The sequence below is a fragment of the Colossoma macropomum genome, unplaced genomic scaffold, assembly GCF_904425465.1.
Source record: "Colossoma macropomum unplaced genomic scaffold, Colossoma_macropomum, whole genome shotgun sequence".
In the NCBI taxonomy this organism is placed as follows: Eukaryota; Metazoa; Chordata; class Actinopteri; order Characiformes; family Serrasalmidae; genus Colossoma; species Colossoma macropomum.
In genome coordinates, this window is record NW_023494795.1 from 38,997,774 (window position 1) to 39,012,308 (window position 14,535).

Below are 14,535 nucleotides of genomic sequence, written 5' to 3' on the forward strand. Positions count from 1 at the left end.
ATGACTTAGCATCCCATAATAATGACTTACTATTTCAGAATTATGATTTAGTATCTCATAATTATGACTTAGCATCCCACAATAATGACTTAGTGTGTCATAATTATGACTTAGTATCTCATAATTGTGACTTACTCTCATAATCATGACTTAGCATCCCATAATAATGATTTACTATGTTATAATTATGACTTAGCATCCCATAATAATGACTTACTATGTCATAATAATGACTTACTATTTCATAATTATGACTTAGTATCTCATAATTGTGACTTACTTTCTCATAATTATGACTTAGCATCCCATAATAATGGCTTATGTCATAATTATGACTTAGTATCTCATAATTGTGATTTATTTTCTCATAATTATGACTTAGCATCCCATAATAATGATTTAGTGGCATAATTATGACTTACTATCTCATAATTATGAACAACTTTCTCATAATTGTGACTTAGCATCCTATAATAATGACTATGTCATCATTAGCACTTAGTGTCTCATAATTATGACATTTTCTCATAATTGGGTAAATTTTCTCATTATTATGAGACAGTCATTATTATGACATTCTGTGTCAAAATAATGAGATGCTATGCAATAATTATGATACTAAGTTATAATAATGGAAGACTTTCTCATTATTATGACTTACAATGTGGCGATATGTTTTCTAGTGCTGAAAATGAGCTTTCATAGCAATATCCTATTATGACTGCATTGTAATATTTTTTGTGTATTTCAATATTTTTGTGTAAGATTTCTTCTCTTTTTCTTCCAAGCCAAGCTGAGCTTCCAAAAATGGAAGTATTCCTTCACAAATAGAAAGTTGGACGCATCCCATCTGAATTGTAGACAGTATCAGTCAACAATATTTGACACATAATACAACACATTTCTTCATGTATTCAACTGCTTTAGTTCTTTTTACATATCCAAGGCCTATTTTTCATCTAATGTTTACCTCTGCAGTAATAGCTGAGCCGCCCCAAGCCTTGTGGTGGCTTCAACTCCTGGACAGAGGCCTAGTCAGTAATCCATCCCTGCAAGTTGGGGACATCATCTGGACTGCTTTGCGATGAGTCACATCTCTCACTTTTAACACTTACCACCTTGTTTTAGATGAAAAGAATCCACAAAAGAAGAGACTATAGTCTTACAAACATCACTTCCTGTGCTGACAGATACTGGATATAATAAAGGTGCATTCTGGGAAATAGCATGTAATGTTAATTGTCATGTATGTAATTTTCTGCAGCACTGCATCCCTCAGCCTCATCCGTTTAACAGAATTCAAGATTTTGTAAATCGTTTTTGTGTTTTTATCAGTCTCCCACTACAATACCCAGCATGCATTACACAAATACATTACACAGCTGCTGGGTTTCCCCCACAGTGATGAAGGAATTGACTGATAAAGAGGCTATAGATACTGATGTGATATTTGGCTTCACTTGAAGTAGCTATGCAGCTTCCTTCTGTGTTTGCCAGCTAGTGGCAAAACATTCAAACAACCCATTTTCATCAATCTGCCACAAGGGGTTTGTAGTTTTTCAGAAGTCCCTCACACTTTCAGGAAATAGCATCAGAAGGGGGTTTTCAGTCTTTAAACCAATAAATTTCTCTCTCTAGACTTTTGTGGCACCACTGTAAGTGGCAAGTATACATGTTTGTAACACGTAAAGTAATGGTTAAATATTTCATTTTGGCCAGTTAAACTGCAGTTCTATGCAATACTACTGTAGTATTTAAGTAGTTCTATTGGCCTGCTTCTGGGACCTTTGGTATAACCAGATTATCACCAGTCCAGTTACCTTGATATGGCTACTACTGGTTATGTAACCATTAATATTCTACATTCAAATGTGTAGTAATTGAAGTAGTTCAAGACTACACTTAAATTAGTTACCAGACCTATCATGCAATCTAGATTCAGCTGTCTACTAGTAATGTTAAGGATAAGGATGTTAATGGTATTAGTGTCTGTGAATGTTTTCAGTCATTAAAGGCGAATTGCACTGATCTATCAAAATATCTATATAATTGTTAAGATGCAAACAAAGTCATTCAGAGTGGTTTGACATGAAATGCTCTGTTCCAGAGCAAATTTAGAGTCAGAATTGATCACATTGGTGGTGATAGGAACCAGACAACCGAAACATTTAATGCTTCTAAAAGCTCCTTCACAATAAGTTATTACACAAAATTGTTACAAATGCGCTGCCTGATGCCTGAGACATTGTTTTAGAATGTTTGCTTTTATGATGTTTGAGTTTTGAGAGGGTTTTGGCTTGAAATGTATCTGTTCATGGCAGAGAGGTATATGCAGGACGTTGTGAGGCAAAATAGCATCAAAAGAAATTGATCTTTTCAGATTTACCACTATTTTAGCATCATCAACATCACATATAAAAACTATGAAGACACGTTCACTGGCCATATTATCATATGATCATAACTAAATTTATATTTACTACATATTTGCAGTGAAGACATTATGACCCCTGGATCCCATCACCACTAAAGAGACTAAAAAGGAAAATCTTTGCTGTTGAATTTCTCTACAATAAATCATTTCACATCAAAACACTCTAAAACTACTTTGTTTATATTTCAATGATTGAAATACACAAAAAATTGAAATTTTTGTAAAATTTGTCTCTTTTGCAAAGTCCAGATGTCTTGACTTAAGGTCTAGTATTTTTCAGATTCATCTGTAATAGTCTTCAGTCAAGATGACTGGACTTAAGTTTTAAATTCATTATAACAAATTATTTTGGCCATTTCTGACACAACACTTATAGACGAATTGACAACTGTCATATCGCTGCAGTCAGAACAGAACCTCATATCTCATGAGAAGCTAAAAAATCCTTAACTTTAGCATAAGTTAATAAAACAAGATTTTATTCTAAGTCATATTGGAGTATATCTGTTGGGCTGCTCATCATGAAATTTGACAGTGTAAACAGCAGCACTTAAGAAAAAAAAACTTAAAAGAAAAAAAAAAACAACAAAAACTGAGATATGAGGTTTTGTTCAGACAGTATTAAAATACAAGGTATTTAACATAAACTACAGTTCATATCAGTGCACACACTCACACACAATTAGAAAGATCACTGTTTTATTTTTCTAAGTGCATTAACCAGAAAAAAACACAAAAAAGTAACAAACAAATGAAAAGTGATGGTGAAAAGAGCAAATCGTCACTATTACCCAAACCATTTAACGTCACACAGGGACCCGTCTGTTTATGTAAACCGCCTCTCCATCAGTGCCGCACACTAAGCACTGTCCAAGCACATCCAGGCTGTTGACGGACAGTGTCTGGCTGGGCAGCATGTGAGTGGTCTCCAGCCTGCCCTTGCTGGAGTCTCCATTGAGCCAGGCACTGATAAGGGACTGGTTTCCGCCCGCTGGAGCTGCGGCGCTGCGGGACATAATGCTGGTGTTGCGCCCTGAAAGAGAGAGAGAGAGAGAGAGAGAGAGAGAGAGAGACAGAGAGAGAGAGAGAGAGAGAGAGAGAGAGAAATAATGAGAGAAATTATGTTGATCTGAGACTGATAGTCAGATATTTTTTAAGACACTAAACAAGCCACCTCAAAACCCCACGAGAACAGCACCTGCACTACAGTCCACAATCTCAGGGAAGCTTTTTATGCAGTACTCTGTCAAAAGTCTGGCAACATCTAACTTTTCCAAAAGGAGCATGTTATATTACAGAGTGGATATTGGCATTTTTCACTGCCAAAACTGCTAACACTAAGACCAACTGATGAAAGCCCGTTAATTGGGAATAATGGCAAAGCCCACATATTTCATTGCTCTGTTGTGAGAGCAGCACTCAAACCATTCCGGTGTTTCAATCCGCCTTTGGCCAGCGAAGATTCAATATGTGCTTTTAACAAAAATCTCAAATCATTATTTAGGCAAAACCTGCTCTTCATAGCCAGAAAGACATTTGATGAGCATTAAAGCCACACACTGGGGATTTGGAGACCTCTCTGGTGGAAATGTGTAATGACACATCGTGCAGAAGAACATTTTGTGACATGGGCTGGGCTTCTGACCGTCTTCCCTGAGAGGATGAAGGATTGCAAGCGTGTTGAAAGAGCATTCAAAGTGAAACTCTGGCAAAACTTGGTGAAGGATTTGTCTTCTGAAGATGTAAGTGAAATATGTACTATTGTCATCTTATTTTCATCAGTATAATGTTGATTTTGCATTTAAACACTGACCTTCTTTTCTAAGCTTGTATGTGTGACGTTATGACGTCATCCAAAAAACTCATGCAAAATCTGACACAACCCAAAATCTACCCTGACTGAGTAATGCTACTTATTTCAATTTTAACAAAATAATCTTACACAATGCAGACTGTAGTGTAGCTAAAACAAAGATTTAAAAAGAAGCATAGTCTGCTCAGACATTTGCTAATGGTGTGCATACAGTATACTGCCAGTTTCATTAAAAGGCTACTTTTTTGTAACTTGGACTACAAATTATACTGCTTATATGTCAAATATTAGGGCTTTAAGGGGAACTCCACCACTGTTCCAAAATTTCTGCATAATTAAATAGTTAAGATGTAAACAAAGTCATTCTAGAGAACCTTAACCGAGTCAGTATTGTTTACAGTGGTGGTGATAGGAACCAGACATCTAAAGTAGTGGTTCTCTAACTGGGGGCCATGGACCCTTGGGAGGCCCAAGGGAGTGCTAAAGGGGTCCTAGAAAAATCTCAGAAGTTGTATTTCTACTTAGTAAGTTATTTTTTTTTTTAAATCACTAATTCTTCTGACAAATCTGCCTCATATTTTAAACAGTGGTACTTATTATTATTATGTCATTAAATGTTATTAAAATGAAATCACACTTCATGACCACACCGCACCCACTTATCTGTAATTCCACAGAACTGGACTACTGTATATGTAACTTAGTAACAGCTGCAGAGAAAGCCAGAAAGGTTCAGATAAGACACGATCCTTGTCGCAGCGGCACTTACTATGCACAAAGGGGGCCATTACTACATTACTAAATGCACAAAGGGGGCTATTACTACATTACTAAATGCACAAAGGGGGCCATTACTACATTAAAGCCTGAGAACTGCTGGCCTAAAGAATTTAATTTCCCTAAAAGCTACAATACAGAAACTGATTACACAAAATGGTTAGAAACACATTGGACACATTGCTTTACGATAGTTTTGAGAGGAAGTTTGGGCCTAAAACATATTTTTAATGGAAGAGAGGCACACACAGAAAAAAAAATCCCAAAAGAAAAAATATTTTTTCAGATTTACCACTTTCAACGTTGTAAATATTACCCATAAAAACACAAGTAGGTTCACTGGTCATTTTGGTTAGTACACGAAAATGATTATACTTTTTTCGAAATGATTTAGTAAAATTGGTGGAATTTCCCCTTATTCTGCTTACCCTGCAGGAAAGACGGTGTGTCTGACCCAGAGGAGGTCTCCCAGTGCAGCAGAGAGCCGTCTTCTGAACAAGTGAACAAGTGGTCGGGGTTTGACGGGTGAAAATGGACCTCCCACACTACAGGAAGAAAAAAGGCAATATTACTGACATGATTCATTAACAATAAACAATAAGAAAAACAAGACAAAATGTAGTTTACACACCTTGATGCATAAATAAGTGAAAATTCTTTTCATGAAGTAAATAAATGAATATAAAGGCATAGCACATTTTCACTCTAACAGATCAGACACTCACTTTCAGCAGAGTGGGCCTCCATGAGAGAGAAGGGCATGTTGCCCTGCCTCACGTCCCAGATACACAGCATGCCATCCTGGCCTCCAGTGGCCACTATATGCTGCTGGTTCGGGTGCCTGTCCACGCAATGCAGGGGCACTCTGTCCCCAGTGCTGCAGAGACAAAACAGGTTACTAACATCTACAACCAGAACCAACTAACTAAAGCCACAATTATTACACTGGAGAAAAGTGACGCTGTGGTCACGTTAGTCTGGTGCGCCAATATAAGTGAATGCCATCTTCAGTTGGCTGCATATGGGTTACAGTTGTATGCAAATGTTTGGTCGCCCCTGGTCAAATGACAACTTTTGTTGATTTTCTAAGTGAAAAATCCATTAACACGTCCTCTACAGGAAACACACTTAAATATAAACATTTTTCTGCTAATTTTAGTGCACATTTTCTATTTATTTGCTTTGTTCAACTTACTGACATAAAATGTGAAATGCACCATAATGTCTGTGCAGGCCACAATTTATGTTCTTCTTCCACACTTAATTTGACCAGGGGCGCCCAAACTTTTGCGTAGAACTGTATGTCAACAATGCTTTAATTTTTAAAACACATCATAAATAATTAATAGTTCAATAACCATAGGCCAGATTCCAGTGGTGTAACAATCATCTTTATACAACAATTATCATGCACCCATCATGCACTAAACGGCCATGTGTGATGGACACAACGCTTCCCAAAGAAAACAAATGTCGGATCTGATGCATTGCCGCGCCGGACCAACGTAAAAGCATAAGGGGGAAAACTGGAAATTAAGTTACTACAAAACTGAAAGAGAAGGCTAAATATTGCATATGTAAATCTCTAAATGTAAAGCAAAATGGTCATCAAACCTGAGACTTTCATTTTGAAGTACTAAATGGTTTCTTCACATTTAATTTAAAAAAAATGGCACAAGTTAAGATGCTTCATCTTGTGGTATGAGAGATATGCAAGAACACTAATTCAGATAACTTAGTGTCAAGTGAGTTCAAATATTAAGAACTACACCTAAAAAGTATAAAAAGAAGCAGTGAGGCTAATTTTAGCATACTACTCCTGCCGTGGAGAGTTGTTTGGAGCTGTGTGGCTGAGTAGCTCTTTCATTTTAAGTTTAAAGGGTACCACACAGGACAGTCAATAAAAGAAGACTAATAAATGATGTACACAAAGTCACCAGAGTCATTTGATGTGAAATGCTCTGGAAGTGATCACAGTGGAGGAGATAGGAACCAGATGTCCAAAGCATTTAGTGCCTCTAAAAGCTACATCACAGAAAGTTGCATGAAATGGCTCTGGGCTAACTGATGTCTGAGACCTTGTTTTACAATGCTTTTTGAGAAGGTTTTGGCCTGAAATGTATTTTATAAAACCTATCATGAAGGGCACTGTGGGGTAAAACAGTCGCTAGAGAAAACGTTTTTAGATTTATCACTATTTTACATCACCAACATTACATATAAAAGACATGTGTAGGTTCACTGGTGGTTCTCAATAGTAAATAAAATGGCTATATTTGCATTGCAGACATAGCAAACCTACCATAGTAAAGAAATCCAGAAAGGTAAGTTGGTAAATGTCTCTAAAATGCATCATTTCACATTAAACCACTCTCTTTGGTTACATGTCTGAACTGAAATATGCAGAAATGTATTACAAATCAGTGGAGTTCTCTTTTAACAGAGGGATGTTATCAGCAGAAGTTCATCTTAAAAGCTTGGTTGTGTGTGGGTCACCTGTGATCCACTCAGCCCTTTCAAAATCTTTGTGTTCAAACTCAACTGGGTTTCAACTTCTTAAAACAATGTATAGAATACTTGATGCAATGCTTTCTTAATAAAACCTTAAATAGTATAGCTTTAATACCAAACAGCAAGTTGTTTTTCAAGTGCTATTTGAGTTGCAGTGTCTCTCCTGAAACATTAGGGAAACAGTATACTACTGGTGTGTTGCTTTGTGCTGTGTGAGTGAATCTCACAGAGAGAGGATCTGTGCAGGCACACTGCTCTGCTGCCTGAAGTCCCAGAGCTTCAGCTGCCCAATGGAGTTTACTGTCAGCACTTCAGTCGTCCGAAGAAAAGTCACTGCGTGGATTGTGCTGCTGTCTGCATTTTCTGTGGGGAAAAAAGGCATTGTGCAAACATTTCAAAAACCAGGCATAACTCTCTCACTGTGACAGTATATAAAGAAAACTAGATATTCTCCACAGAACTCTACCACTGTTCTGCTGATTTGACAATTCCAACCCAGGCTTTTACTTTATATGAGCTGTGTTTAAAAACTGCCTTTATGAGTGCTGGAGGAGAAGAGAAGTAAGATTTGAGTGTAAAACCTGAGCATGTCAAATGGCTGTTAAAGCTTATATATGTTTGACTAATGAGGGATGACACAGTGTAGGTTTTGCGCAACATTAAACAACCAATTACAACAATTTTAACCATTCCGGCAAACAGAATCACTACGAGACACTGTTATCTAGCAGAATTACTGGTTAGAGATTTCCCTAGCAGTAAAAAGGTATAAAAAGGTGATGATTCTACAGCAGCCAATTTTGAACAGGACTGACTGTATCAATTATAATAACAATCAATAAAGCATGCATTCATTTGTTGGCTAAAATAAAATAACCAGGCTGTTTTCAAATGCTGACTGTATTATTTTTCTTGTCTATATTTCAATACTATATACATACTTCCTGCAGTCACGTTTCTTTCTGAATTCTGAATCATGCCAAAATAATTAAGTCAAACCAAACTACAGTAAAAAAGGTTTCATGATGCATTGCATCGTATTTTGAAACAAAAATTATTATGAGGGAGATTTACATGCCTATTTGTGACCCTCCACATCTAAATTACACTATAAAAAATTAGGTTGAAGGGGCAGCATAGGTGTGGCTGCTGTATAATACTGACCGATGACACGCACGACTCCTCTCTGGTCAGCTTTGTAGAGAATGACTCGCCCGTCTTCACCTACTGACACCACATCTGGACTACTGCACACGACTCCTGTGCATGGGGCGCTGGCACGCTGATAGTGATGCGCTTTGTCCCACGCGTGAGCCACAGACAGAGTCTGCAGAGCACAGAAAACACTCTCACAGATACATATACACATAACATCATAGTTCAAATAAAAATTGTAAACTTTACAGGAGAAATCGAAAAATGTTTTAACTTTTGATGTATGTTAATGTAAAGAGGTATTATTCCAAGTGATTTTGAAGGATTAATATTGGTCATAAAAATAAATAAATATATATATATATAAATAAATATATATATATATATAAATATATATATATATATATATATATAGAGAGAGAGAGAGAGAGAGAGATAGATAGATAGATAGATAGATAGATAGATAGATAGATGACTGACTGATTCTACTGTCATTTCCTAATTATGTCAGTGGTTAATAAGACATGTTAGGCCTTCAGTTAAGCTCCTGAAGTCCTAAGCATTTAAAACCAATACCTTGACAGTCAATCGCATATGTAGCTGACTTAGAGACGCATATTAAAGCAGAGCTGTGTGCCTGATCATTAACAGACTGCAGAAATTGTTCATACCTGGTTGTCGGCATGAAGTTTATAGATAGTCACTGCCCCTGTTGAAGATGCTGTGACTAGCCTGTCTTGATCCAGAAACTGAAGAAGATATGAAACGGTTAGGCAAGTAATCAACAGTACATTAAACTATGGAAACATCGGCTTGTTATTTAGCTATTAGTATTTGGAATTATAATTCAGTAACTACTATAAAACTAATAGGCGCGTTATCTAGTTATAAGAGTGATTGGTCCCACTTTATATAAAGTGTTTCTAATAACTGTGTAGTTACACATGAATACCATATGCAACAACAATGTAAATACTGATGATTTAGTCAGCATTACAGACGGATTAAAGAAGTACAGCCTATGTAATTACACATGTGTATCAACTTGCTTAATGTAATTAATCAAGCGTATCTTCTACACAGGAACTTTCCTGTAGTGTAGTGTTAAAGTTACACTTTAAAATAAGTGGACAGTTCCTGTGTAGTTGGTATGTAGGTACTGTGTAATAATGGAGTGATAATATAGACATTACTTTGGGGGAAATGCAACACATTTCATGTCATAAAAGTTTCATTTTAAGATGAGGGGACATCTGCTATACTATCACATATACATATAAATCATTGGCAGCTACATTGTTGTTGCATATGTTGTTCACATGTAACTACATAGTTATTAGAGACACTTAATATAAAGTGGGACCGAGTGATTAGCTCAAGTGTGCAGTCACATACGGGCCCTTATGGTTTAAGACTTTAAAAGACAAAAACTATCAAAAACTGCCCTTATTAAGCCTATAAGTGCTTTGCAGATATTAAGTATTTCACTGAAAGGCATCAGTGTAGGACTAGAAAACCTGCATTCTGCCCGGTAAGTCTGTAAAAAAGTGATAACCATGCCAGACATAGATTTTCATGAGCCGGTCCCACCTGCATGTCCAGAACGTCTCCTCCATGTTTACACTCGCACAGCAACTGTGGATCTCCCTCCAGCTCATCATCTTCACCAATCATTCCAGTCTCCCCCACACGCCAGACGCAAACCTGATTAGCCTGACAACACAACAGTAAAACAGCACATTATACAAAGGAGCAGACAAAACGTGCTTTGATTTTTGTTTAATATAAGTATGTGGCTATGGTGGTACTGTTAAAACTAGTGCTAGGTGGTCTTTACTCAGTATACCGGTACTGATGTCACATAACAATAGTTATTTTTATTTTTAGCAATATTGACGGATAATAAAAAACTGCAATGTGTGTCATTTGCTCGGTGCTTTAGACAATTTTAAAACAAGTTTAAAATACAAAAAATCCTAAGTGAATAGCAAGTTTCCTCTCTGGGAATGTGGATTCTGTCTGGTTAGCAGAAAGGACTGTGTAAGGTCTCCTGGTGTCATTTTGAAGGAAAACTTAATGGAATTTTCTCAAACACAAAATATAGCTATTTTATTTATTATACAAGCTAACTTGTGGACCTAGACAAGTCCTTAAGTTTTTATATGTAATGTTAATGATGGTAAAATAATAGAAAATCTGAAAATAATAATCTTTTCTATTCTTTCAGAACTATTTTGCCTTTCAATACTTCTCTCCACCATGAATGATTTAAAAACAAAAAAAGTGTTTTAGGCCAAAAACTATGATAAAATAGTGTTTCGGACATCAGACAGCATATTAGTGACCTTCTCATGTAAAAACTTTCTGTGTGGTGACTTTTACACGCATTAAAAGAGACTTCCACTGAATTTCTACAAAACTCAATCGTTATGGTGTAATCAAACTCATTCACTTTGATGTGAAATGCTCCATTCTAGAAAAACTTAGTGACTCAGAATTGTTCACAGCAGTGGTGACAGGAACCAGTGTCTAAAATATAATGGCTCAAAATGCTACCTCTCAGAAAATCATTACAGGAAACAGTTCCAAATTCACTGTCTGATGCCCGAGATGTTGTTTTACGATAGTTTTGATATAGTCTTTTGGCCTAAAATGCAGTTTTTAAAAGTCATTTCTGATGGAGATATACATGCAGGTAAATTAGTCCCTGTTTTTAAAAGTTCTTTCCCCATGTTCACCACTATCACGTTATTTCAACTTAACACATAAAGACCCAGATACATGTAGGTTCAGTAATGCTTTTAAATAGTACTTAACCTTTTTAACTCCATGGGATCACCGGTGGTTCCAAAATGCACTTTGTCATATTCTTCATAACTTTCATATTTCATAAGCTACATTTAAAAGGTGGGTGTCGTGTGAGAGCTGTAACTGTCTTCTTTCCAGTCAAATAGATGTAATGTAATTTTAAACCCTTATAATAAAAGAAGCTGAACTCACAATTTTTTGTCTGCTGAAAGTCGACCCATTTTTCCACAAATCTGGGTTATAAACTATAAATAGATGGTGTCTCTTCAGTGATCTGCTCTGTAAAAATGCTTTTTATGAAATAATACAAAGAGCACCTAAGATTTTGGCTTTCAGCAGTAAACTGTAAGCATATAGCAATATGTGTATGATCATAAAACACATGTTCTGCTAATTTGAGGGGAGCTTTAAAAAATAAAATAAAAATTTACATTTATTTCATGCAGTTACTGAATAATTTGCCTTACGATTTGGTCATGTAAATTCAGAAGGACAAACCAAAATATACCCTGGTGAATAAGAGGTTAAAATGACTATATTTTTGTTGCAGACATCACCACCTTTGGTTTGTATCAGTCTGAATTCTGACTTGGCACGTTTCTTCGAATTTGAGTCTGCACATCAAACCACCCTGAATGACTTTGTTTAGATCGTAACCATTTAATCATGTGGTAATTTTGAAAAAAGTTTCTCAGCAGAAGTTTCTCTTTAAGTGAGGCAAAACAGAACAAATCAGTCTAATCAAAACAGGATAGTAAATTTGTAATACATTCTTTGATTCTTTGAAATCAGGAAGCTGGATTTCATTAACTTTACCGATATAAACTTAAGTATCACCACAGTATCGTGCAACCGTGACATATTTGCAAATTATCGTGATGCTGAATTTTAGCCATGCCGTTTAGCACCAGCAGTCATGAAAGTAATGGAAGCCTGTCTCCACCACTGGAATAAAAATATACATATATATCAGTCATAACGATGGAAATAACGTGTTTTTCGTAATTATGATTTAGTATCTCATAATTATGACATGGCATCTCATAATTTTGACTTGCTATCTCGTAACAAAGAGATTCAATCTCATAATTACGACTTAGCAGCTTATATTCATGACTTTCCTGAAATGAGAAAGTTTTCCTCTAATTATAAGGCACTATGTCACTATTATGAGATATTATGCCATAAGTATGATATTTATGAATGACAATTATGAATCTCATTTTGATTTCATAAGTAATAATAATGAGACGCTATGTCATGATCACGAAAAACTTTCTCATTATAATGATTTACTAAAAGGCTATAAACTTTTCCTCAGTGGCTGTATATTTTTATTCACTTTTGTTTAGAAGGTAGACTTATAAACAGCTGCATTTTGAGACGAGTTCAGTGTTTATTTCAGGGTGTATCTCTGTGTTTATTTCAGTGTGTATCTCTGTGTTTATTTCAGTGTTTATTTCAGTGTGTATCTCTGTGTTTATTTCAGTGTGTATCTGTTTATTTCAGTGTGTATCTCTGTGTGTATCTCTGTGTTTATTTCAGTGTGTATCTCTGTGTGTATCTCTGTGTGTATCTCTGTGTTTATTTCAGTGTGTATCTCTGTATCTCTGTGTGTATTTCAGTGTGTATCTGTTTATTTCAGTGTGTATCTGTGTTTATTTCAGTGTGTATCTCTGTGTGTATCTCTGTGTTTATTTCAGTGTTTATTTCAGTGTGTATCTCTGTGTGTATCTGTGTTTATTTCAGTGTGTATCTCTGTGTGTATCTCTGTGTGCATCTGTGTTTATTTCAGTGTGTATCTGTGTTTATTTCAGTGTGTATCTGTGTTTATCTCAGTGTGTATCTGTTTATTTCAGTGTGTATCTCTGTTTATTTCAGTGTGTATCTGTGTTTATCTCTGTGTATCTGTTTATTTCAGTGTGTATCTCTGTGTTTATCTCTGTGTGTATTTCAGTGTGTATCTCTGTGTGTATCTCTGTGTGTATTTCAGTGTGTATCTGTGTTTATTTCAGTGTGTATCTCTGTGTGTATTTCAGTGTGTATCTCTGTGTTTATTTCAGTGTGTATCTCTGTGTTTATTTCAGTGTGTATCTCTGTGTCCGTGTCTGTACCTCGTTGTCCCAGGAGCCGGTGGCGAATGAGCGGGGCTGCTGCAGGGACGCCGCCGGTACAGGCCTCCAGCGCGTTTTACTGATCTTCTGAGACACGTACTTCGCGTTAATGCACTCCATGACTGTTTGTTGGCCCCAGTTTTATCTGTTTTATGCTGTTTAAACCGAGTTCACTTCACACATGAGCTCCAAATTTCCCGTGTCCCGCCAGCTCCTCCTTTTCCGCTCAACTACGGCGGCTCCGCTGAGACAAACCGTGCGCAGCCAAAAAGCTGTGAAAGCGTTTGACGCTTCAGCTATTTTCCGTATTATTTCCTGTATTTTATTTCCCCGCTGAGGTTCACTTATAATGTATGTATGGTTTTAGGCATCAAAATTAGCCATGATTCTTTTTAAAATGACCCTTTGCCAACCTCACTTTATCCGTTAGAACAGGGGTGCACAGCTCCGGTCCTGGAGGGCCGGTGTCCAGCACAGCACCCAAACACAACAGTAAAACTAATTAATTTATGAGATGATTCAGCTCCGTTTGAACAGGAAACAGGATATGCCTTTTTTGAGACATCACGAATATATATATATATATATATATATATATATATATATATATATATGTATATATATGTATGTATGTATATATATATACATGTTATGCAGTATTGTATGGCCTGCAGTCAGCCCAACCTGCAATAGGCCTATCAGTGCTTCTTGGCAATCACATAAGCTTGTTACTTAAAGTTATTTCGAGAAAACTTTTTAGTTTTTTTCCAAACAGACAATCTTTGCACTTGTGCATTTAAAAATAAATGTTTAAAAATCCAACGTGTGCTGAGAACAGTTTATTTCAAAATGTGTTACAAAACATGACAATATTGTTTAGTCTATTGATAAATAAATATATATGCCAAGAGTCGGGGGGAGTG

The 14,535-nt window shown here is 36.2% G+C and overlaps 1 protein-coding gene across 1 annotated transcript; it reads right to left on the minus strand.

Moving 5' to 3' along the window:
• Positions 1–3,129: 3,129 nt before the first annotated feature.
• Positions 3,130–13,832, minus strand: nup43 (nucleoporin 43). Its single transcript, XM_036582733.1, has 8 exons — positions 13,613–13,832; positions 10,281–10,403; positions 9,362–9,439; positions 8,700–8,862; positions 7,763–7,898; positions 5,750–5,901; positions 5,453–5,569; positions 3,130–3,467 (listed from the first exon to the last, which is right to left on the minus strand). Exons 1-8 carry the CDS (start codon positions 13,730–13,732, stop codon positions 3,241–3,243), a joined length of 1,116 nt encoding a protein of 371 aa, XP_036438626.1. The 5' UTR covers positions 13,733–13,832; the 3' UTR covers positions 3,130–3,240.
• Between the last annotated feature and the right edge of the window lie 703 nt (positions 13,833–14,535).

What these genes read in the sequence shown, in the direction of transcription:
- nup43 (XM_036582733.1), bottom strand. Translation starts at nt 13,732, where the DNA reads ATGGAGTGCATTAACGCGAAGTACGTGTCTCAGAAGATCAGTAAAACG. An exon ending in CCTGCACAGATCCTCTCTCT is followed by an intron (nt 5,902 to 7,762) that starts GTGAGATTCACT and finishes TTGTCTCTGCAG; the next exon opens with CACTGGGGACAGAGTGCCCC. An exon ending in CACACCGTCTTTCCTGCAGG is followed by an intron (nt 3,468 to 5,452) that starts GTAAGCAGAATA and finishes TCTCTCTTTCAG; the next exon opens with GGCGCAACACCAGCATTATG.